The following is a 23,584-nucleotide window of genomic DNA, read 5'->3' as shown; positions in this document are numbered from 1 at the left end:
ACAAAACTGCTGCCGTCAGCAGGCCGTACTGCTGGAGCTGGATTAGCCACTGCACTCCGTCACGCTGCCTCTCGAGGCTTTCTCACCATGAACGTCTGCTGCGGTACTCCTGATGCAACTTCTTGGAAGGGGAGAAGCGTGTGGGATGAGCTCTGCCAGAAGACTCTCATATTTCCTTTGAAGCAAGGAATCTTCCATCTTGAATTTATCAATTTTCATGCTTACAATGATACACAAATGGAAGTTTTGAAATTCTGAAAGCTTATTAAATTATATGTTTTAATGTACATTGTTACAATGTACACTAATTATACAATTATATACAATCACAGCAAAAACCTTTTTTTTTTTCTCTTTCTTTACATCAGAAAGGCAGCAGAGGGGGCTGACAGTCCCAAGTAAGCCAGGGAACTTATCTTCTGGTGATGTGATAAGCAACTCGGGTCTCTTGTGGAAACTTAAATAGAACAGCCAGATCCTCAAACGGACAGTAATAATAAACCAACATGATAAAAAACCAACCAATACATCTGATACCCCAACTTACTGAACAGTGCCATAGCTTAACCTAAAGACTCTGCCCAAAGAAGCCAGAAATTATAGATTTAATCCAAACCAACTGCCCTCTCTGCTTCTCTGACCTGAAGATAGAAGTTATTTTACAAGCACACCTACCAGTAAAGTTTGTAAATGTTGGGCTGTTATACCACAGCCCCAAGCTCTCACCAGAACCATGCAAAGCTCAAGGACCACGTGTTGCTCCTGTACCCTAAACAATCTCACCGTGTCCAGCTAACGCACATGTATTTACCAGAGGCTGCTGAAAATCACCCCCTTCTGGACTCACAGAATGGCACGAGATGGAAAGCAAGCAGACTTATGTTTAGAGTTAATGTGAAAAACGTTTATTTGTGAAATACATTGCGCATCATTTCAAACTACAATAAAAAACCCCAAATTACTCGCACAAAGGAACGTGCGGTTTTCGAATCTGCATGCAGCTCCAGTTACACGTAACTTCCTGCCCACTAGCCGGTCCTGCTCCCACTAGCACTTTATTTACTCCAAAGCACTGTAGCCATTGTTCTAGGTGAAGAACAACAGATCCTAGTTAGAAACACTTTGTAGAAGAGTGATATTGTCCCCTTTTAACATGATCCGACCTGCAACACAGAGAAAGGAAACGGGGGATTAGAGAGATCCCAGACTCTAACGATAACCTCGCGTTTTCCAGAAACCTTTAACAGAAACCTTTTCCAGAAACCTTTAACAAAGGCGTTCGCAAGAAGGCACCCGCATGACGACTGACCAGGTTTTTATCGCTAATGCAGAGCCCCTTCCCACCTGGCTGCCCCGCAGGGCTGTAAGCGTGGCCGTGCAGGGCCCATGTGCACAATCCACACCACAACGTATCAGACACAATCTCCACTCCAGTGCTCGGTGTTTTAACAGCGCTCTGTCCCTGCTAAGAGCCCAAACACGGCCCTTGTCACAGGCTGCTGTTCATCCTCATCAGCAGGTGGTAGATACTAAATACCACCACTTCGGCGGTTCCCTGCTTCCACTCAGAGATGACATGGCAAGTGGCAGAATTGCCCAGGGCCACCTGCATCAGGCGTAGCTGAGAGGGGTGTGACCAGGCCCCTCCAGCCACCCCGGCTGCAGGAAAAGCGCAGCACACTCCGTACGCTGTTACACATGTTTGAAAGGCAAAAACCGGCCTCAGGCAGAGGCAGATTCTCCTACACGTTCAAAAAAACCACCAGCTCAGGAGATAGCAGGGTCCGAGACCTAGCCAGTATCTGCTTGCTGTACTTCAAACTCAACACTCCTCACGTGCTTTGCACTTTCGAGTGTTGCTATCTGCAAGGCGCACGCAAACAAGTTTCAGGCGTCCCTCAGGTTACACAGACGTACTGACATACCCAGCTGCTTTCTTGATTTTGTTTTGGAGTGAATCTCCTCTGCGTCGTCCAACACCAAGTTCATATATTCATCAAAGCCCTAAAAATCAGCAACAAAAGCAGTCAGGGAGCTCAGTCCCTGGTCTAAGCTTCATCAACAACAACACAAAACTATCATTAGCTGTGCTGACATGAGCTAGACAATTACAAGTATTCGCTGGAGAGGCATGAAGTATTTCCACGACCCCCCACGCTAGTCAAGAAGACAGAAGAAATAGTCTTATGAATCTGAAAAGAAAAAAACAACCGAAAGAATAATAAGGGGACATCCTGACACTCACAATGATGCAGCCTTCTATCCGCATGTTCACTTGCTCGTAGAGCCACACCTGGATCCTGGACCTCTGCAAAATGATGGAAGAGGAGAGCAAAACAGGAACATAAACACTCCAAGCGATGCTGTTCTCTCCTATGCACTGAGGGATCCAGGCTACCAAGAGCCACTACAGCTCTGCAGCACTTGGAGGAGTCACTCTCACACGTGGTTTCAGTTATATCCTCAGGTATTTTTGGGGTATTCTGGTACTTTGTAAATACTTTATGTGTTCACTGATGAACAAGTAACAGCGTACATTTTAAAACTGTCACAGGAAAATACCCCCATGCACCAGATTGCCAGATCGAATGCCTCTTACAAAGGTAATACCTTAACGTGAGAAGGAACCGCTGGACTCTGAACTAGCTGTTCTTGTCGTGGATCTGAATGACACCAAGTTCTTCATTTCAACAGAAAACGGCTTCAAAAAGTGAATTAATAGAATCATTGAATCACAGAACGGTTTGGCTGGAAGGGACCTTTAGAGGCCACCGAGTCCAACCCCCCTGCAGTGAGCAGGGACATCTTCAACTCGATCAGGTTGCTCAGAGCCCCGTCCAGCCTGATCTTGAATGTTTCCAGGGATGGGGCATCGACTAGCTCTCTAAGCAACCCGTTCCAGCGTTTCACCACCTTCATTGTAAAAAAATCTTTTCCTTATATCCAGCCTAAAACTCCCCTCTTTTAGTTTAAGACCATCACCCCTCGTCCTGTCACAGCAGCCCTTGCTAAAGAGGTTGCCCCCATCCTACCTATAGTCCCCTTTTAAGCACCGAAAGGCCGCAATAAGGTCTCCCCGCAGCCTTCTCTTCTCCAGGCTGAACAACCCCAACTCTCTCAGCCCGGCCTCGCAGGACAGGTGCTCCAGCCCTCGGAGCATTTCTGTGGCCCTCGATAAACGTGAAGCACCAGTGCGGTCCCCACGCGGGTCGCAGGCCCCTGCTCAAGAACCACCTGGAGGTTCCTCACACTCAGGGGGCGAAGAAGTTGCGGCAGCCCCAGCCCCGGTACTCACGTTCTGTAGGTAGCGGAAGATGAGGTTCTGGAGCGGAGCGTTAAGGACTCGGGACGGCAGCAAATCCTCAGTGACGCGGCCCTCGGGGCCCTTCGGCGCCTCACGGGCCGACGCGGCAGCTCCTTCCCGCCCGCCCCGCCCGCCCTCCAGCCCCACCACGGGAAGGATACGATGGGCTGCACCATCACCTTCTGCACCTTCTGGCCCTGCCCGCGGTACGCCATGGCTGCTGCTGCTGCCGCCGCCCGGCACGCGCTCCCGCCGCCGCTGCCGCCGCCGGAAGCTACTGGGCACGGCGGGAGCGCGCAAGGAGATGTGGGATGCTGGCGGACCCGACCGCTCTAGGAGGCTGGGAGGACCGCCGTCTCTACTGCTCCGCGCAGGGGTGGAGAGCGGAGGGGGCGGACCCCGGGACCCTCTATGACCCCCTGAACCCTATGTACCCCCCCGGACCCTACCTGGCCCCCCCACCCCACAGACAGATGATGGACTGACACCTTTCCTATGCCAGGTTTATTTAAAAACACTGTTAACTGCTGTCAGGTGGAACAGTTCAACTACCGGTGAAGGCAGAGGAGGCCAGACTACATTTAATACAATACCTTAAATAGAATACAAATATAAAATGGGAGAATAAAATATTTACAAAAACCATGGCATACAGCAAATCCCGTCTCCACGGGCAGAGCCTGGTCCAGGGGTGGTGAAGGCTGACGGCAGAGCAGGAGGAGGGAAGCAGCAAGGGGAAGCCTTCCTCACTGCCAGGCTCCCTCACACTCTTCCTCCCTCCCAAAGTCACTCCCGCCCACACGTGAGCAAGCGACCGCCGTCAGCCAAAGTCTCACTGTGAGAAAGTCCTTCAGCAGACTCTTCTGGAGCCGGAACGGCAGTTTTCTACCTTTTGGTTTCAAACCTTTCCTCTAGGAACTAAGACATCACAGTGGATTATCAAAGCACACAAGTGTTTTCTTCCAAAGAGAAAGTATTTACAATCAACTCAAAAAAAAAAAAAGCCTTTTTTTTTTTTCTCTGCCAGCAGCAAACGCCTGAGGGCCCCTACAGCTTCACAAGTCATGGTAGGGAGCGGCTACTCTTCAGAAATTTAAGAAAATAATTCAAAATATATCTGCTAGGGAAAATGATCACTGGTGGCAGGGTACGCAATACACCCCAACGTAATACACCCCAACATCAGCTGTTTTCTGCAGGGTCACACATTCAGACCGCACGTAGACACCTGAGACACACCAGTAAGCTCCAGTCCTGCCTCCAGCGCCTACACCTACAGGGAGCTCAAGCCTCGGTGGTGGGGCGGGGGCGCGGGGCAGGCCGAAGGGAGGCTCCCCGGGGCACAGCCACAGGGAGAGCGCGGCTGGTCCTGCAGCAGTACCAGGTTCCGAGATCCCAGGCACACACTCCCCGCCTTGGGTCGGTGCCCACGAGGGAGCCGCACGGCTGCTGGGAGGTCAGACAAAGCCGACAGTGTTTGAACACGAGTCCGAGCAGCCGCCGCTTCCCGGCAGAAGACGAGCCGGCAGCTCAGGGGAAGGATTCTTGGAACCAAGAGGCACTTAAACCAATTCTTAGTTTGCCAATTGACCACATCCTATGAGAGGAATCCTGACTACGCACCCCAGAATCCTGTTCACATCAGCAGAAAGCACCGAACCCCCCCCAAGCTTTGGTACAGTACACCAAAACAGGAGGGGGGTATTCCAGAGCTGCTGCTTTTCATGCTGACATCATCCCTGATAATTCAAAGTAAGGCTGGATGGACTGACCCCAACCACCACCCTTGGCAGCACGTTTGGTCCAAAATACTGGAGTAATTGTTCTGCTCCCCCCCACCCCAACATCTTCATTAAGTTACCCTAAAAGATTAAAGTCAAAATGACAGCAAACATAAATAAAATTCAAGAGTTGACATAGTAACTCCAGGCTTTAGATATCAACTGTCTGAGAAAACTGAATACCAAAGCTTTGAAACACGCCGAATGTTGAGTTTTGCCAAGGGGGGGGAAGGAAGGATGAAGCTTTTAGTTTAAGCCTTTAGCGCACCACAGAAGCAGTAGATCAGTTCACAACCACCACGGATCGTAGACGGGCATCTCTCTGTCCCAACATAAACAAGTGCTTTGTCCTCTGAATGTCGAAGGTAGCCACTGATAGTTACAGAATGGATGCACGGGACCTTGACTCTGACCAGCAGGGAAATTTAGGACAACTGAGTGCAGATAGTGCCAATTTCTACCAGTTCAACTGTGCTTTAAGAGTCACTGCAAAACCTCAGCTAGGAAATGATCACCTCAGGTATCCAACAAAATATAAAGTTTTAAATTTTTTTTTTTTTTAAACCTTAAGACTATGCAGTTCAGCTGTCAATCATTTCAGAAAGTTCCAGGAGGAGGTCATCCTCATCCTTCCCTGGGTCCAGGTCGATTTCTGCTTCCAGTTTGCCTCCTGAGATTTCCCAAATAAGCTTCTCAAAGTCATCTTCTACAGATAAGGGTGTTTTTCCAGACCCTGTGGAGCTCAACCGGCACGTCTTTACTGCTACTTGTGAAGAAGTTGAGCTTGAGACCTCAGACTGTGCCACAGAGTCCGCAGGGCTTCCAATGTGCAGTTCCAGACTTGGAAGAATAAGAAAGAGAGCAAATCAGTGCATGACACTCCTTGAACAGAGAGATGTTTTCTGCAAACCAGCTCTTAAAGCTGTAGCTGATCCCTCCTACACCTCAACCTCGCGCAGGGGCTGTTACTCAATTAACCTGGGGCTACTTTCAGAGCCCAACGTATTAGCAGGGATGTTTTTCAGTTAGGGGATTTCTCCGTGAAGACAAAGCATCTGTGGTCTGGCAAAGAAGGTTCAACTTTTGTAGCCAGACACACTTTGTCGCCTTTATTAATTTGACTGTAAAAAGTCAAGAAGTGTAAGACTGTATGAAGTGAACCTCTGCCAGCATTCAGAAAACCCAAGAAGTCACTGAAAAGCTGTACCAACTTGCAGCATTTTAAGAATCTAAATAAGCACTCCCGCTAGCTGCTAGAAAAATTATTTCAGATAACTTCTTCCTTTGTTGGATTTTGGCATTAACTATCTCAAAACTCTTAACTTTTCAACATGTGACGAAACTTAGGTTTCACATGATCAGTGTGTCTTTCAAGAAAAAGAAGAAGCTGTGGTTGTTACCTGGTTTTGGGTTTTTCGCTCCCAGGTATGGAGACCAGGCTGTCCTCTGGCAAAGCAGGAACAAGGGCCTAGGAAGAAGGAAGGTAGTTTTTATGACACACAGGTAAAAGACTTCTTCGCAGATTCTTCCTCCCCTGCTTCTCCTCCAGCATTGCTGAGCCTTAAACAAAATACAGAACCAGGGCACTCCTGAGGAAGAGTCAGTATTCTCTTGAAGTTTACTAATGACCTTGTGTCCTTTTTAAGAACACAGCATTAATGGATAAAATCCTTCATGCCACAGAGAAACCATAGCAGAGTATTATGTAAATGCTGCCATTCATCTAATAAAAGCAGAAAGGTACTACAACCATCCTGCAGACCACTTCGGGATTTAAAGGGAACAGAGACCATAGAACATTTCAGTTTTCCATCTTTCCTCCAAGAGCAGGGTAAAACTTGGGCATAAGTTTTACTAGGGACCCACTACTGCCTCTGCCACTGTCCTTACCACAGCTGCTTTTTTAGCTGAAGGCTCCTTCATGTCACCACCAGCGCTGCTCAATGGTTTCACAGCTGCCACAGCAGAGGGATGACTCTCAGCTGCCTTACGTTTCAGGGTCTGCTTTGTGGGGGAAGTGGCTCTCCCATCCAAAGGCTTCAGGCACACTTTAGATTTGGCTACAGTAAAAAGAAGAGAGAACTGATACAGCCTTGCTCTGCCTCAGGAGAATACAAAACAACCCAAACCAGGTTCTCTTAACTGTCCCATAATCTTTCTAGTTAAATAGATTTGTCCAGCACAATTACATTGCCATTTCCCAGATTCTCAGCAGTATTTTCTACATAGTAAACTCTTTACCAACAAGCCATAAAAAGGAGCAAAGAAGTTACAAAAAAGAGTTAGAATGTGAACATTTTACAACGTGAAAGTTGTCATCTTCTGCCTTTCTTTCCAAACATGACCTAAAGTAACTCTAACATACAGTCAACACTTACTTTTAGCTTTCCGTTCCAGCAGCTGAGCTGCCTGTTTCCCTGGTGAGACAGCAACATCCTTTCCTGGGCCTTCAACCCCATCTTCTGGAGATTTCACCAATAACCTCTTTGCAGGTTGATAAGCTGACCCTGAAACCACGGTGGATTCAGGACTCCCTGATGCTGGAGTTTTATCCTTGATTGCGTTTTCAACAGGAGATGGCACAGCAGCTGCTTCCTTCTGAAGCTTCTCTTCTTGGTGTTTCAGTTGCCGCTTCTCCCTCATTATTTCTTCAAGGCTCTTCACTTGAACTTTAGAATTAGCTGCACTCTGATCAGAAGGCTAGAAAGAAAAAAGGATTAGTTGGACAAAAATCTGTGGAGATTTCATTAAGGAAATCTGAGCAGCAAGCGCTCTGAAATGGCTCCGTGTGGAACATATCATGTTAATGCCATTCAGATCTGACGTTTTTTCCATAAAATGTTGCCTGTAACAAGATCCATGCTTTGCCATGGAAATACTGTTTCAAAAGCTTGCGATTCCCAACACAGCAAGCTCCTTCAGCAGAGCAGAAGACTAGCTGTAATCTATTACACTCTTTTCAAGCAACAGAAAGTCGTGCAAGCTCCCCGATACAGCATTCACTGACGGACTGATCTCTATACAAAGCTCTAGCTTTTTCTATTAAAATACTGACTTCAGGATTTTAAGATATCCTTCAAGCCTGACAGACAAAGTCACCGAGAAGAGAAACATTCCCTCCACATTACCCTCACAGATTTTATCCAGTGCTAATAGGGTTTCTTATTCACTGTCAGGTATAATCAGATTAATTCAAAGCTTGAGGATTACCATGTTGTCTGGAAATGCTATCAAAACTGACAGGACTTACAACTTCACTGCAGCACTTACCAAATGCAGGAAGGTAGGAGCACACTCAAGCTGGGAGCATGCAGCGAGTCACAGACAAAACATAACAGAACTTACCAGAAATCGTATGAATATATGTATGTCTTCACAAAGGACTCACCTCTGCAGGTGCAGAGACAGCTTTGGGAGAAGGCTTGCTCAATTCCACTATCTTCTTTTCTTCTCTTCCAGGTGCTTTAAAACAAAGAAAAAATCATTTTGTCAACAGCAGAAATAAAGAAACCTGGTTACCCCTGTTTCCTTGGCGCGTTTATTTCCTCGTGTCTAATAATGGGACAGAGGGAAAGGCTACAGTAAGCAATCCGTGCAGCATTCGAGCTCTCTTTCCCTCAATCACACTATCTCTTTTTACGTGGCTTATATAATCTTAACGATGAGATTTTAATGCTCTGTCATTTCTGACAAAAACTGGACCTCGCATTAAAAAGTTGATACATGCTTTGCAAACACGAGAGAGTGTGTGTTTGTATATATATCTCTCTATCTATCTCAATAAATAACTAAGTTACACAACACTTATGTCAAAGAGGAAAGTAAACTTGGATTCAGCACAGGGAAGATCCTGTACCACAAACAGATGGCAGAAAAAACAGACGAGAGAAATTTGACTACAAAGTTCCTCAGTGAATTAATTACAAGATAGTTTTCTGTATTTCCCACTGGAAAATTCATGGAAAATAATATGGTTGCATATTCTGGCACTTTCTTGCCTTTTGACTTTGTAGTCTTAAAACTCTTCTATTCTCTAGTATACACAGAAGGAAAAAGCAAAGCGAATCCTGAGCAAACTGAATTTGCTTGATAGGGGAAGCGCTTCACCGGGGCAGGTCCCAAACCATCTTATTACCTATTAGCTTTGTGATCCGTAACAATCTCCTCCCTGTCGGGGCAGGTTCGGGTTGTGCCGGTGGAGCCGGCACATTTTCTCCGCTCTGTTGCATCCGCAGAGCTTTCTCCTGCTTGATTTCTTCCAAGGTTTTAATTCGCACTTCTCCTGCTGGCTTGGCTTTACCTGCTGGCTCTGCCAGCTGCACTTTGCCGGGCACAGACGGAGCAAGTATGCTCTGCTTCTTGGGCTCGCTCTCAACTTTTGTCTTGGTAGGAAACTCATCTGGTTTTTGCTTCTCTTCTTCCAGTTGCTTGTGTTTTTTTCCAGCCAGGGCTCCTGGGAAAGTTTTGATGCGAACTGCAGGGGAAGGCCTTGCCCCCAAGCTGGAATCTTCTGTTTTGCAATGTCCTTCAGTCTGGGGTTTTGCTTGAGGTTCTCCTCGTCTCTGATTAGCTCTCTCAAGACGAATTTCCTCCAGTGTTTTTACATGAATCTCTCCTGTTGGCTTAGCAGCCTTCTCTGCCATCATCAAAAAAAAAAAAGAGAGAAGCACCAATATTTAAAGAGAGTCCGACAATATTTGAAGTCCCCAAAATTTGTCACAGTACTAAGGAAAATTAGGTCTGACTGTTCCCAAGAATGCATCTTAGGACAGTATCACTCTCCATAATATGCTCCTCCTCCTTTAAGCCACTTGTATTTTGAAAACCAGCGCTATCCAGAGACTGATGTTTTTTGTGTTGCAGCTCTCTATTTTGTTACTTTCTCAGACTGTGTCTCTCTGTTAACATCTCAAACTCCTGCTCCTGGCAGTGGGTCTGCTCTACTTGTGCATAAGTGTACTGCAGCTTCTGACAGTTCACAGCAGGAGCATGAAACCTTGATGAGGCACAAGTGGAAAATACACCCACACCCACACCTAGAGCCAGACTTCTGACAGTGGCTGTCAGGACAGCTTCAGCACTCGAGCAAGAGGAATCAGGCAGGGTTTTTTAAATTAACTTTTAGGGCTGTATGGAAGCTGACAGAAAGAAAAAAAGAGGAAGGCATATTTAATATTCAGTTATTACCTGTCTCTGTACTGGTCTGTTCAGAGGGCAATCCTAGCCTCTCCTTCAGAGACTTGGGGACTTGAACTACAAGACAGAACAGAAAAAGTCAGGGAGACTGCATCAATCTCCATTCTGTGTTCACACTCTGAAATGAGACAGGAGGTCACTTCACCAGCATTCAAAGTTACCTTGATCCCTCAATCAACAACACCAAAAGAATCATTAGAAGGAAGGACAAACAGAAAACCTAAATAGAAAATCTGTGCATCAAATCCAGATGCCTGTTTAGTAGCTGTACCTCTCTTTGGTGCTTTGTCGGCATTCTCCAGAGTCTCTATCTTCTTCCCCAGCCTTTCAGCAAGGTTGCGCTTTAGTGGAAGGACGCTTTTACCAGCTTCAGAAGAAGAGAAAACAAGAAATACTTTAAGAACATTTCTCTGGAGGAGGATTTTTAGAACAGTCAGCCACAAACTTCAGTTCTTCCAGGTGTATTTTTCTTGTATTTGCCTTTCAGTTGCTAACAAAATTTGCCATTTCTGCAGTCAACACATATCTCCACCAAAATGTATTTTTCCTCCCGCACGCAGCAAAAATACCCTTTTTAGGTATTACTCATGTTAGGACCAGGGCACCCAAACAACAGCTCGCTAAAAACTATTTACCTATGGAGGTTTTCCGTTTCCCCAGTCTGTCGGCAAGATTCAGTTGAACCACAGGCTCCTCCCCTAAAATACAGAGTAACCTCTTTAGTGCACAGAAACCAGTAGCCAGTAAAAGCATTGTCCTTGTAGCCCACGTCCCCACATAGTCAAACCACATAAACTAACAGCTACGAGTAGAAGTAGCTCTACAAGCTTTTTTGCTTTTAAAAAGAATTTGTGCAGATCTAAACACCACCATTTATACACAAACTCATATCACACCACTGTCTGCAATTGCCACTGCCAGCCTCTTCAATGCTTCAAAAACTGGCTACTTGTATAATAACTTTTTCTATAGGTCTTCCCTTTCATTATGCCCTGTTTTTCAGTTATCCCCTTATTTGCATCCTGACATTTGTTTTGACATTAGCCTCTCTCCCTGCTGCTACTGCACTTAACCCAAACACTCATTCTATCACATGCTGTCAACACATGGGCTCATTCACAAATCTCACTCAAATTCAGGAACATGAAAGTCAAATTAAACACACTTGAGAGTCTGTAGGATGGTGGTAATATATAATTAGCTATGGCTTAATGTCAGGCTGATAAAAACATTTCTTGATCTTTTATTGCAATACAACAACACTGCAATACAACGGAGCACCTACAAACGCCATATCTTTCCAATGCAACCAGGGACTTTAAGCATAAAAGCATGGATTTAATTAGAAAAATCAGCACCAGCAGACTAACACGTCTGAATTATCTTAATTATTACTTAAGCTTTCGGTTTAGGAGCCAGGAGATGGAAACAAGAGTATTCACTATCACCTTGCTTTGTCGACAGAGTCACAGTCCTCACTACTGTCCGTACGTTTTCCTTTTCTGGCACAGGAACAGTCCGAGATTGGGGCGGATGAACGGGATCTCCTGAAGGACCTTCTGATCAGAGCAAGCAAAACATTAGGATGTTTAGGAAAACAAACAAACAAACCACGAAGTCCAAAAACATCAGTTATTCGTTACTGTCAAACATACAGTGACCAGCGCATATAAATAAGAGAGATAAGCAGTTTCCCTGATTTGCCCTTGGAATTTCAATGTAGAATACCAGCTGTTTGAGTTTAAGAAAACTGGCTGCATGCCAAAGTAGCTCAAGGCCCCCAGCTGAACATGGAAGTCTGTCCCTCAAGCAGCTCTCAGCTGCAACCATCTCCCAGTTTGCACCCAATGGTGCAAAAAAATTTCTTTTGTTTTGCAAATAATTGTATTCACCGACTACAACAATACCGGCTATACAGGTATTATCAGAAGTTAAAAAATAACAAAAAGAAAAGATGAAGGTGAACAGAAGGCAGAAGGATAGGAGAGTAGGGGATATTAACCCATCACCTTGTTTTTTTGCTTTTTCCTTTAGTTTCTTCAATTTGATTTCTTCAAGTGTTTTTATTCCAAAATTTAAACTGTCATCTGAAAACACAAAATGGTTAATGAAACTATGACTTAAAGGCACATGTTGAAGAGCACAGACCCTCAAGCTTCTTACAGCTCAGAACCTTTCCAAAGTATTTCAAACAAACCCTGGCAACACTCCCCACAGCAAAAAAAGCCATAGAACGGATGGAAAGTTGGTAAGCAGTTGGCACCTTTCTTCACCCCTCCTCCCACCCTTCAGGGTAAAACCTGTAGTTTTAAGCATGTTAATCCATCTACATGATATTAGATTCCTCTATCATTAGACATGGCTTTCCGCAATCTTCCAATCTTCGGATGGACACATTTGCAGGCATTTAACCTCCATTCTGTGGCTCTACTTTGTTCTACAAAAGTAAATGAGGAGCTGTTAACCTGCCTGACCCAGGGGACATACGACAGTGTTAGATAAGAATGACCTCATGGAAATAACCGATTCCATCCAGCTACCCTATGTTCTACCATATTTTTAGAACATACTGCTTTTGAGTTAATTATCAAATTCTCCTTCCAATCCATCCTACTGCAGCTGTTAGAATACCTTGTTTTGTAGTAGCATTGGATTTCCTAGTGGAAATTAGCCGCAATCCGTTATGGGCTTCTGTACCTGGTTGTTGGACAGGTGTTTTAGTTTCATCTCCTTCTTCAGAAAGCTGGTCTGAAAGGCAAAAATAAACCTATTCAGTTACACAGTAGGGATTAGACAAGATTTTTTATGTTTATGTAGCTCATACAGTGGCATTTCAGTCCATGTTTCATCTTTTGTTTGTATTCTCAACTACAGACATAAATGTTTATAGGATTTTTTAAAAACAGCTTTATTGTCTTGATGAACTGATAAGTTAAAGACCTATACTGGGAAAAAATATTTAGGACTCCAGACCTCTCGTCTGTAGCTTTAACCACTACACGATTCAGGTGTGCTGCGACTTATACAGTCAGTTACAGCAGAAATGCCTTCAAGAAGTAAAAAATGCTCACCATCGTCGTCTTCATCGTCATCTGCAGCATTGATTACAACTGGAGGATGTGTAGGACTTGGGACATTTTCAGAGTTTTCCACTTTCATCACCCCCCTCATCTGAGGAGAGGGATTTGACTGGACAGAAAGCTTGTTTTGCTGCAGTGACAACTGAGCCATTTTCACATCCTCTTCTGCAGACTCAGGTGGACTTGGAAGCGTAGCTAGAGGAAGAGGAGGACCATCTGTAATTTGGCCGCCTAGAACTTCGACCCCAACGTTGCACTCACTGCACAGATACGGTAGATATCCCACCTGGCTACTGAATGTAGAGTCTCCCATTCCCCACCCCTGGCTACACTATGAACAACAGCTTCCCTTCACACACAAATCTCACCGCCCTACCATCCAGAAAGGATTAAATGAAGGGAAAGCAACCTGAAAGGTAACAACCGCAAAGCACAGAGAAACTGAGCATGAAAGAAAAAATTAAATACCAGAGTTACATTCCATTTAGCTGAGAGCCTATGACTGCAGGCTTCTCCCTGCACTCAAATGAACAGTTATGTGACGTCTTCTATGGTATTGTACCTGCTCATAAATAATACTCAAAAACTATCTTTTAATAATTAGAGAAACTCACTTTTGCTTGGTGGTAAGAAGAGTCCATCAACATAACGTCCTTTTGTGTGATGAAAAGCACAGTTGGATTTTTGACAGCCTCCTGGCTGATTCTCCCAGTAGCAAGGAATCTCGCTGCGTTTTTTCTGAAGACAAAAAGAAAGAAAAGCTCATGGCAACACTCACCTTAGATTTGCAAAGGGACATAGTTCCACATCATGCCAGAGACAGGACTATCGCAGTGCAGTGCTAAAACATCATTCCAAAGGACAATTTATCACTGAAGTATTTCAGGCCATATACACAAAGTTTGCATAAGCTGTAACAACCACGTATCATCCAGCTTTCCTACCATTCACTTTGAGAAGACGGGCACTCTCACATGTCAGTCCAGGGTGGGTTAAACTAATAGAACTTGGGATTATTCAGAGGGAAAAATGTTTCATATTGCCTAGGTTAAATTTATCTGAACTTAGCTTTCAGAGCCTTAGTTCTTTCCCGTCTTTTCTCTCCCCACCCTGTACTACCCCAAGAGGTTAGAACAGCAGTACCTAAGGGAACACAGGACAGAAGAGACCCGATACACCATTATCAGGCCTTGCCTGCAGAAGGCTGGTGCAGGCTGTTTACTACCACCCTGCTCCAGCACATTTAAGCAGTCTGATCAATGTAGTTGCTTTTGCCTCTGTTAAGAAAATAATGTCAGCCCCTAACACAAAAATTTCTTGCTGAGATATACCCAAGACATTGATTTTTCTCCCCCAACTTCCTCCCAGTAACAGAAACCAGTATTGTTTTATAGCAAGTAAATCTATAAGTAAAAGCACATTCAGTCCACCTACAGCAATGAAAAATGCTTTCAGTGATTTAGTTTGAGAACACATCTTGAGGCAAACACTCACATTGATTTCCATGTGTCTGAATCTGCAGATATTCCTGAAACAGCGGCCCTCCTGCCAGAGCGTGCAGACTGTTTCATTCCCCAGAGCAGCTTCACAGTGGCGGAAGGAACAGCTGTCTCCCTGTAATTAAAAGGAAAACAAAATAGTGCAGCCTAGAAAAAACATCCATAATATTAGGACTGGAAGGAGAACCTAACTGCTCATTAAGTTACCAGGAATCTGTATGTCTCCTCCCACTCTTGCCCCTCCTCCCTTAAAAACTAAAAAGGGGTTAAAAAAAACCACCACAGCAAAAGAAACCCAAACAAACCTTGTTACATGTGGAATAGAAATAGAAGTAGCAGTCATCTCCTTGGTTAGACATAGCAGACAAATTCTTAGAACAAGCTCAGGTTCAAAGGGTTCACTCAAAGGGTCTTCCTCAACTCTTGGCAAGAGTTTGATTCACTCTTTCTTGGACTGAAAGTCTTCTACTGGCTTGATCAGTGAAATCTTCTTTTTAAAAGTAACCCTAAAGAAAGGTGTTAAGTGAAAAATAATTAAGTAATAATTATTTGTACAGCCACTTCCTGTTAATCAAATTAGTCTCCTGAGGGGGGCAATGTCTTGAAATCAGCTCGTCACAAAAAACCATCCCAATACTAAGTCAAACTTCTGTAAAACCGCATGGGTTTTGTCAGCAAGCGTTCTCTTCTGTCTCCTTAGGAATAGTTACACGCCTTGGAGCAGACAAAAAACTACCGCGTGTGGCTGCAAGAGCCACAAGAGAGTCACTTCCTAAAAAATTAGCCACACATTTGAGTTATCAGTCAATGATTAACTGTGGGTACTAATAATTTCTATAAAATACATTGTCATATTAAACATCATTTTCCTATCACCATGGATCACATACCTGGACAACTTCAGCAAAGATACTGATCTTCAAAGACTTCCAGTTAACTTCTCCTGTAGGCCGAACCAACACTGAATCCGTGAATTAATAATAAAGGGGTAGAAAGAATTTTCCTCCTCACATTGCCAAGGGAACCTCTCATCCACAATTCAACCATAGGATGTGCTTTTAAACATCTTACAACTAATGGAGGAAGCAAGTCCATTTGAATACTGTCAGACTGGAGACAGCCAGGGTTAGTTAGCTCTTCAAAAAAAAACCAAAAAAAAACCACCAACAAAAAAACCCAGGGCATTTAAAGATGAACTTGTGATTCAAAGTGGCTGCAAAAATGAGGATCCATCTTCCACAGCCGGACAATTTTTTTTTTTTTTTTTTAATTTAAAATTCAGTAACTTGCAATTTCTGGTCTTCAAGATTTCTTCACCTATTAAGAAAACACAAAAACCTTCCCCCGTCTTTATTACCTGTACAGCAAAAACATACTTGTGCGTATAAATACACAAATATGTATATACATACACATATGTGTTTATACACACACCAAGAGTGAGTGATAATAAAGTCAGCGAGAGTGATAGTAAAAATCAGAAATTTTGGCTAGTTGCCACAAAAGACTGCATAAAAAGTGTCTCATTTGGAGGGAACTGGCAAAAATGAAAGATCTACATAATATTTTGATGAAGATGCCTTCAAGGCTGATGCTTTATAACACGAGTGATTTTGGGGCCAGCACACAGATATGCATACGTATGTACATGCATACAGTACAAACATATCTATACACACAGGCGTGCACAGTATATGTTGTATGATATCCATATCGAGAACAACTTTTAGCCCTGATCAGACACATAGAGTTGCAATCAATTAACAGCAGGAAGACGGTGGATCGAGGATACAGCAAGCTGTGAGAGGCAGGGAAATGCTCACTTGGCAAGTGGCATGGCTGCATGATACCAACAATTTTGAACTATTTTGAATTTGGGAACTAATTTGGTTTTTTTTACATCAGAGCAAATACTACAAATTTGCCATCACGTGCTGTTCCCTAATCCATATATCCATCATTATCCATTGCTGCAAGATCATGGAAGGTTTGAAAAGATGGCTTAGGTCCAATTCAACAGCTGATGATTTTTTGGTGCCGCCAGAGCTGAAACTGATCTTAGTTAGCCACAAGCAGTTTTTGTTTTTTAATGTGAAGTCAGATATTTTCATTCTTAATTTTTGAAAGACACTAAAAGCCATAAAACCTGCAACCAGACCAGATAAAGTACAAATTAAAGTGATTCTGACCCCTTTCATTAAAATGCTGCACATTTCTGTGCAAAGTATTTCTGAGTCTTTTGGACAAAACTGAATGAAATAGTTCTTACAAATTAATAATAAAAGGTTGGAACCTTTTACTCACACAAACACTAGTGATTTTTCCAGGATATTTTTTTTGGCAGGGAATTTTCCCAAATCTAAAATAAAGAGAGGAGAAGTTGGGTTCTCATATTAGTTATTGGTTTTTTGACTGCTTGACAAAGGGAATAAAAACAGTGGTTAAGTGCAAGGTTTTCTTCCCTTCTTCAGTATCCATGTGACTATTCACTTTTGACCTTTAGCACCTTCAAAAACAGACCTTGTGTCATACAGATTCCCCTGCACCTACTTCTAAAAATTACCGGTGCTCCTTCACGTAGAAGTTTGACTAGAAACATTTTCCCAAAGGCGTCACCAATATCATTGATAGTTAAATTCAATTTCAAGCATGGTTTCTTCAGTTTGCATGAGCTCAAATAGATGGCAATTAAGGACCACTGCTTTGCTGAGCAGAGGCATTCAAATACAAATCAGAAAGAATTCATGGCACTTCTTTTCCCTAGGAAGTGAGAGACATCTGTATAATGCAACATTGCTACATCCACCACCGTAGGGGAAAAAAAGAAACCCCCTCAGATTTAGCTCTTTCGAGCGCCCAAGCAGCTCAACATTTTGCTCGTTGCCTTCCATATCCCTGAGCAGACTTCAAGAGCTGGTCAGAATTTGAATGGCTCTTGTTTAAGGAATGGGAAAAAAAAAAGCAAAACTTTAAAACAAAACAATCCCTGGAAAAAATCCTCATAGTTCTAAACTCCATTAAAGTCCTTTCATTTCAAAAAAGGTTAACTGAGAAACATTTTAAAAAAAAAACTGGTATCAGTTAACATGGCAATCTGAGCGCTGAACAGAAATGAACTGAACTAAACCCTGAAAGTCTGAATAAAAATGAGTAACTCTGGTGCACTCAGCAGGTCTCTGATGGAAGTTGATAAGAATTTTAAACACTTTTTTTGGTCCAGAACCCAAGTAAAATTTTTAAGACATTTTGAAATAATTTTGTAACATAATTAAATAATTTACAGTCCATTATGACGCATATGTAAACCACACATCTTCATGTTGTCCAAAGCACAGAAGAATCTCTTGCTAATGCATCTCATTCTCTGTACGAAAATCTAAAGCTAAGTTGTCCAAAGCTGAAGCAGAATAGTCATAATTTCTAGTCTTTAAATTTGTTTTAGTCAATTCTAGCTGTTTTCACAGCATCAATACTGTCTAAACCTGGTCTGGGGACATGTTCTGGGACTGGGGGTTACAGCACTCAAGACCTTCTCAGAGCAAAGGCTACGAGGTTGCCAGCCACGAAGGCAAAGGTTAAAGTAGACGATCGCTCAGCTTCCTCCACCAGTGAGTTGGGGTCACCTTTCATCGTGATCTGAGAGTCAGAGCCGTGAGTTACCCCAGCCATGAGGCACAGCTGCCCCTTGCTGGCTGAAGTAACTCTTCTAGGATGTGCCACTTCAGGGACCTGAATTAGGAGAGTCTTCCTTAAGATGAGAGGCAAATCAACTGTTGCTGAAAGGGCTGATTGGCCTGGTGTTTCTGTAATTGTCAAAGAATAACCCTGTACTGAAGCACGCATCAGATCAGACACTGCTTCAGTAGAGGTTTGTCTTTAGCTTGACACATCAAGATGCAGGAGAAGGAATTCTCCAAAATGACCTTTAAAGCAGAGATCTAATAAAGTGGCCAAGACAAAGCGTTCAGATCTGAGCGCACCGCTCTGTAGAAAAACAGTTTCAAGCCTAAGATATTTCACCCATCTCGCAGTTCCAGAGCCACAGCCACACCTTCGATTTGAAAGTCTTTCCACATGGTCTGCAAAGCCAGGACGGCCTGACTGATGGCAGTGAGTGACTAAGAACTGCAGTTCCCCACTGGCCTCCACCTGCAGGCCAAGAATCCCACACCCATCAGTCATCTGGGACCACTGGAAATAGCTGAGATAAGTCCCATTCTCCCTCCCAGCGGGATGCTGCTCCACCTTCTGCTGTTTTAAAGTCACTTTAACATATAAAAGGTAGAGAGAAGTTCCCTGAGCAGGTATTTCCTGCTTTAAGTGATCCTGTGGAAAATAGTTTGAATTCTGGAGTTCCTGAAGAATTTGATGGGGCTCAACAGAATGAGCAAGCAAATCTTTTAAGCACCTGCTAACCCGTTCTCAGTGCTTCTGTGCCCAAAGTCCTGAATCACTGATTTTAAAATATAGGTAGAACATGGCAGCTGGCACCTAGCACTGCACACACAGCGTTGGCAGTGTGGTCGGAATCTGGAAAGCCAGGGGTGAGGGGCTTAAGGGAAAGCCACACATCAATTTGGTAACTTGGTTCTTGTAGGACACTGCCTGCTGCAGAGGTTTTAGCAAAGCCAGTGGGAGGGCGCCGCCTGTCTTCTACAAGGGAACTTCTGCTGGTGCAGCCATCACGAGATAACCTTGGGCCCTCACTGTCAAGTAGTCCGTGGTTCGTTCAGGGTCCAGGTACCAACAGTTAACCGCGTATTTTTGCGTTGTGCTTTCTCCAAAGCTATGAAACTTTTTTCTTTTACAATGCTGTATAGTCACATTATAGATGGGAACTGTCTAGTGCCACAATCTGTATGAACTTCTAATGAGTTGGCACTGACAAAAAGTGCCTTCAGTAATCAATTTTGTAATAGCTTTGTTTATCTGTTACTAAGTTCATTCTCTTATCTGAGTTTCTTCACAGCAGTATGCAGTTGAGAGTCTGAGTCCCATGGTTAAGATTTATGTCCTTTCTCCTACAGAGCACCTGCTCGGTAGGCAAAGATGGAACAGGAACACCCAAGCCTGGAGATGTTAAACCACGACTCGCTCTAAGTCTACCCATTGAAAAGACACACTTCATAAGGTAAAAATTCATGTGGAACAGCAGAAAAATCCAGAAGTCTTCCCAAGCTTCAGGTTACCAACAGCCCCATCAGATTCAGGTCCTGGCTCAGTGTGCAGGATGTCTGGTCTGCAAGCGTTGCAAGTGCCAAGGTGAGTCCCGGCCCTGCCCAACATATATCACAATTAGCGTGCCAGGTATTCTGAGGGCCAACTGAGAAGTTCCAAACAGTTTGTCCTAACTTCTGGCATCAAACAGCTTTTGACAGTATTGCTTCCGTGAAGAAAAATTCTATCTTCTCCAGATGCTCCGGGATCCACTATTGCTGCAGCTGCAACACCTACGCTGGTATGATCCACATCTACAGCAGATCAGCTCTTATTTACCTGGGCACATTTGCAGTCCACTCCTCCTCTTCCAGCTGAAAAACCAGCCCGCTGGCTCTGCCATGCTGTCACTGCTGACGTAAGAGCTGAGAACATACGTCAAACTCCCACTACTAAAACTGCTGTCTGGGGAGGCAGCTGACACAGACACATTACAGGCATATTCTCCCTCCCTGCAGCACTCTCAGCTAAGACACCTGGCTGTTAGCCCCAGCCCGATGCACACAATGCTCTGCTCAGAGATGTCCCTGAAGAGCCAATGTCTCCAGATGAGTACCTGGCTTGCCACAGTTGATTTTTTTTTTTAACCTTACGCTGGATCTGGCACGCCACATGAGCCACAGATCTGAAGTTCCACACAATGGAAGTCTTTGCTCTTCCTCCAGGCAACAGTGCATGCTTGAACATACTGCATTCAATAAAGAAGCGCTCTCCATCACGCTCAGTGGCAACAGGCGTGACTGCAGCACACACAGGTGCAGCTGTATCTGCAGGTCCCAAATTCTTAATAAATTTTTAGCTAGCACCAATTTTTTATGTAGTGGCTTTCCCTTAATGCATAACCCCTTCTCTCCTGTATTTTCACTGGGTGGCTCTCCTCTATCGCTTTCTCTGTCCACCAGCTTTTCCTCCTTAATGTCCCAATGGGCATAAGGAACCAATTCCAAACTGAAGGTGTTTTCCCAAAAGTGGGATCATTTACCTGGTGTGCAACATGCCAAGATACACACAGAGCTGGAGGTGTTTTATTCATATTTGTGTGAAGATGGGTGCTAGGTGGTAAGTCCACAAAGCTAGCGCACAGCACAAGGAAACTACAAGGTATTTATCTTGTTACATGTTAGTAAAAACCCACCTAAATTCATACTCATTGGTTGGTAATCATCTTCTATTGGTTAGCTACACTTTAATTAGCCTTACTAACTATGTAAATTAGCATGCATGCTCCTTACAGGAGGAGGGAGGGAGCAAGTCTTTTCAGTCCTGAATTGAGTTGGTGGTCATGATCTCCCCCTGCCGTCTTTACCTTTCCCCCAGTTACTGAAGATTTGACTGACTTCACATTGTGTCACCCAGCTTTTCCGAGTCTTCTGGGACAGGATGTTCCCTTTTATCAGTCTTTCAGTTCTTCTTCAAGGATACAGTCGTAAAACGAATGCTTCCTATCTCTCAGCTCCCTCCTCCAACCGCCACATTCAGTTTTGCAAAGCTCACATGGTTCATCGTTCTTACTTAGTGGAAAATTCCATTTTCTGTGGTATATCAGAGTCTGCTAAAGCTGCTACATCTACTCTTGGGTGAAACAGGCATACTTAAAGAAAAGACGTTCATTCTTTTTCTCTTTCTGAAATCAGCACCAGGACTGGCAACAATTTACTGTGACGGTTCAACTTCCTCACTGAAACATTTAATTAAATCTCAAAAAGAGTCAATTTCCCCTGGAAGCAGCCATTTGGAAGGGTGCCATTTTAGATGAGAAGCAACAGCAAGAGTAAGTTTTCTCTAGACTAGCTTTCCTCCTGCAACACCTGGCCATCCAGCAACAAATTCAGCCTATCTGTTCAGCCTGATCAGCTTAATGTGTGTCCAATTCAGCCACATGCCACAGTAGTGGTTCTGATATCCTTTCAAAATCCCCTACCCCCAGGAGAGCTCCTTTTTTACAATCAAATAAGGCAGTGTTATATTTTGAAAGTATGGCCCAGAGCTCAATCTCGGAGTGCAGCACGCACCCCAGAGCACCCATTCTGGGAACAGTCTGTAGGCTCCACATACTGATCCCTGCAACAGCAAAAATCACTTTCGCACTTTCATTATAAACATCAGCATAAGAAAACAGAAACCTCTTAGACCCAATTCTTAAGAACAAAAACAAATGTCACCCAAGTGGGTTGTTTTAAACAACCTAAAGGAGAAATTAAGGTGACAACCGGGTGCATCCAGAGTTAGTCAGATCCTGAAGGCAATTCCTTTGGGGAACCAAGGAGCAGTTTGTCAGGTGACTACATTACAGCACGCCCCTTATACGCATTGCTACAAAAGGAAGGCACAAGGGTTTAACTGAAAATAATGTATACTTTTAAGGCACCAGCACTGGGATCTTCAATTTGCCCAACTGAACCTCTCCAGAGCCTGGCCAAGGACTCTGTTTGCCCGGGAGACCACCGGGATGGGGGCTGGGGGAGGAAGAAGCCGCAGCCGAGCCCTACAGAAGGGCTAAAGGCGGAGGGAAGGGCCTGGGGGTGGGGACCGGGGGAGCTGCGGCCCTGCAACGGGGGGAGAGGGGACCCTGGGCCTACCTGGGGCAGCGGGGAAGCAGCTCCCCCTCGCTAAAGTCCCGGGAAGAACACCTCAGCCCCACCGACGTCCCCGGAGGGCCCGCGCCGCCCCAGGGGTCCCCGAACACACCCCGCCTCCCGCCCCGGTGCCCACAGACAGCCCGGCGGGGAGGGCTCGGGGACGCGGCCTGGGCCAGCCCGCCCCGCCGGGCGCCGGGGACGCGGCCTGCTTCCCCTGAGGGAAGCGGAGGGGACCCGGGCTTGGCGAAAGGCCATACTCCCCCGCCCCTGCGGTCTTACGAACGGCTCTAGTTACCGGCGAGCGGGGACTTTACCGAACCCCCGGGGGCCGCCGCTGACCGCTGCCGCGTCGCCTCGATCCGCTGGGGCCGCCGCTTTCCCCGCTACCAGCCTCAAAGATGGCGCCGGCAACATACGAGCAACCTCAGCTCGCCCGTTGCTAGGACAGCGGGCGGAAGGGCTTCACCAGGGCCTACTTCCGCCCGTTGAAACTGACGGGCGCAGCGGGCGGGCGGCACCGCCCACCGGAGTGACAAAAGCGGGGCGGGCGGCGCCCGTAAACAAAGCCGGGCGGGTGGGTTTTCTGCCCTTTCCTCCTCAGAGGGGTCCCGCCAGCGCCTCCAACCCCAGACAAAACCCTTCGCTGTAGGGCGAGCAGGAGAGCGTCCCCCTTCCCGTCCACCTGTGCCCCGGCTGCGGTGCCCCGCGCCTGCCTCCCTGTCAGGGTGTGTGCTCCTGCCTGCCATGGTGCCAGGCTGTGGCCCGGGAGGTGACTGTCCCCTCCCTCACGTTGCCAAGTGCTTCCTCAGGGTTACGCTTTCCAAACTAGAAGCTATTTTACGTTTTCAGCCTGGTTTCCCGGGCCCGCAGGCACTTGCTGTGGGACCTCGGGCGGTGCTGAGCCCCAGGGAGGGAGGCCTGGTGTTGG

At 45.2% G+C, this 23,584-nt stretch overlaps 2 protein-coding genes across 9 annotated transcripts; both read right to left on the bottom strand.

The window, feature by feature from the left end:
- Positions 1 to 877: 877 nt before the first annotated feature.
- On the bottom strand, positions 878 to 3,619 carry SNRPE (small nuclear ribonucleoprotein polypeptide E). The gene is made up of 5 exons (XM_064472026.1): positions 3,466 to 3,619; positions 3,296 to 3,322; positions 2,246 to 2,308; positions 1,926 to 2,004; positions 878 to 1,163 (listed from the first exon to the last, which is right to left on the bottom strand). Exons 1-5 carry the CDS (start codon positions 3,517 to 3,519, stop codon positions 1,108 to 1,110), a joined length of 279 nt encoding a protein of 92 aa, XP_064328096.1. The 5' UTR covers positions 3,520 to 3,619; the 3' UTR covers positions 878 to 1,107.
- A 174-nt stretch (positions 3,620 to 3,793) lies between these two features.
- On the bottom strand, positions 3,794 to 23,109 carry ZC3H11A (zinc finger CCCH-type containing 11A). Of its 8 annotated transcripts, none has more exons than XM_064472221.1 (19): positions 22,971 to 23,109; positions 17,165 to 17,219; positions 15,751 to 16,177; positions 15,166 to 15,366; positions 14,856 to 14,975; positions 13,976 to 14,099; positions 13,353 to 13,556; positions 12,913 to 13,029; positions 12,291 to 12,368; positions 11,730 to 11,840; positions 10,917 to 10,979; positions 10,553 to 10,648; positions 10,273 to 10,338; positions 9,221 to 9,721; positions 8,474 to 8,547; positions 7,464 to 7,785; positions 6,976 to 7,145; positions 6,486 to 6,553; positions 3,794 to 5,925 (listed from the first exon to the last, which is right to left on the bottom strand). In XM_064472221.1, the coding sequence occupies exons 4-19, from the start codon at positions 15,217 to 15,219 to the stop codon at positions 5,667 to 5,669; spliced, it is 2,427 nt and encodes an 808-aa protein (XP_064328291.1). In that variant the 5' UTR covers positions 15,220 to 15,366; positions 15,751 to 16,177; positions 17,165 to 17,219; positions 22,971 to 23,109; the 3' UTR covers positions 3,794 to 5,666. The 8 variants fall into 8 exon arrangements, with proteins under 8 accessions (XP_064328291.1, XP_064328290.1, XP_064328292.1 ...); XM_064472220.1 differs by having other exon boundaries at positions 22,952 to 23,106; XM_064472222.1 differs by having other exon boundaries at positions 15,751 to 15,803; positions 22,952 to 23,106.
- Between the last annotated feature and the right edge of the window lie 475 nt (positions 23,110 to 23,584).

This window comes from Phalacrocorax carbo, chromosome 23 (genome assembly GCF_963921805.1).
Source record: "Phalacrocorax carbo chromosome 23, bPhaCar2.1, whole genome shotgun sequence".
Classification (NCBI taxonomy): Eukaryota; Metazoa; Chordata; class Aves; order Suliformes; family Phalacrocoracidae; genus Phalacrocorax; species Phalacrocorax carbo.
Note: the sequence above shows the minus strand (reverse complement) of the source record. Positions and strands in the feature narration are given on the sequence as shown.

Coding starts and splice junctions, on each gene's coding strand:
- ZC3H11A (XM_064472219.1), bottom strand. CDS start 15,219: ATGTCTAACCAAGGAGATGACTGCTACTTCTATTTCTATTCCACATGT. Junction 10,649..10,916: donor GAAACGGAAAACCTCCATAG/GTAAATAGTTTT, acceptor CTTCTTCTGAAG/CTGGTAAAAGCGTCCTTCCA. Junction 5,926..6,485: donor AGCGAAAAACCCAAAACCAG/GTAACAACCACA, acceptor TATTCTTCCAAG/TCTGGAACTGCACATTGGAA.
- SNRPE (XM_064472026.1), bottom strand. CDS start 3,519: ATGGCGTACCGCGGGCAGGGCCAGAAGGTGCAGAAGGTGATGGTGCAG. Junction 2,309..3,295: donor TCTTCCGCTACCTACAGAAC/GTGAGTACCGGG, acceptor ATCATTTTGCAG/AGGTCCAGGATCCAGGTGTG. Junction 1,164..1,925: donor AAAATCAAGAAAGCAGCTGG/GTATGTCAGTAC, acceptor TCTGTGTTGCAG/GTCGGATCATGTTAAAAGGG.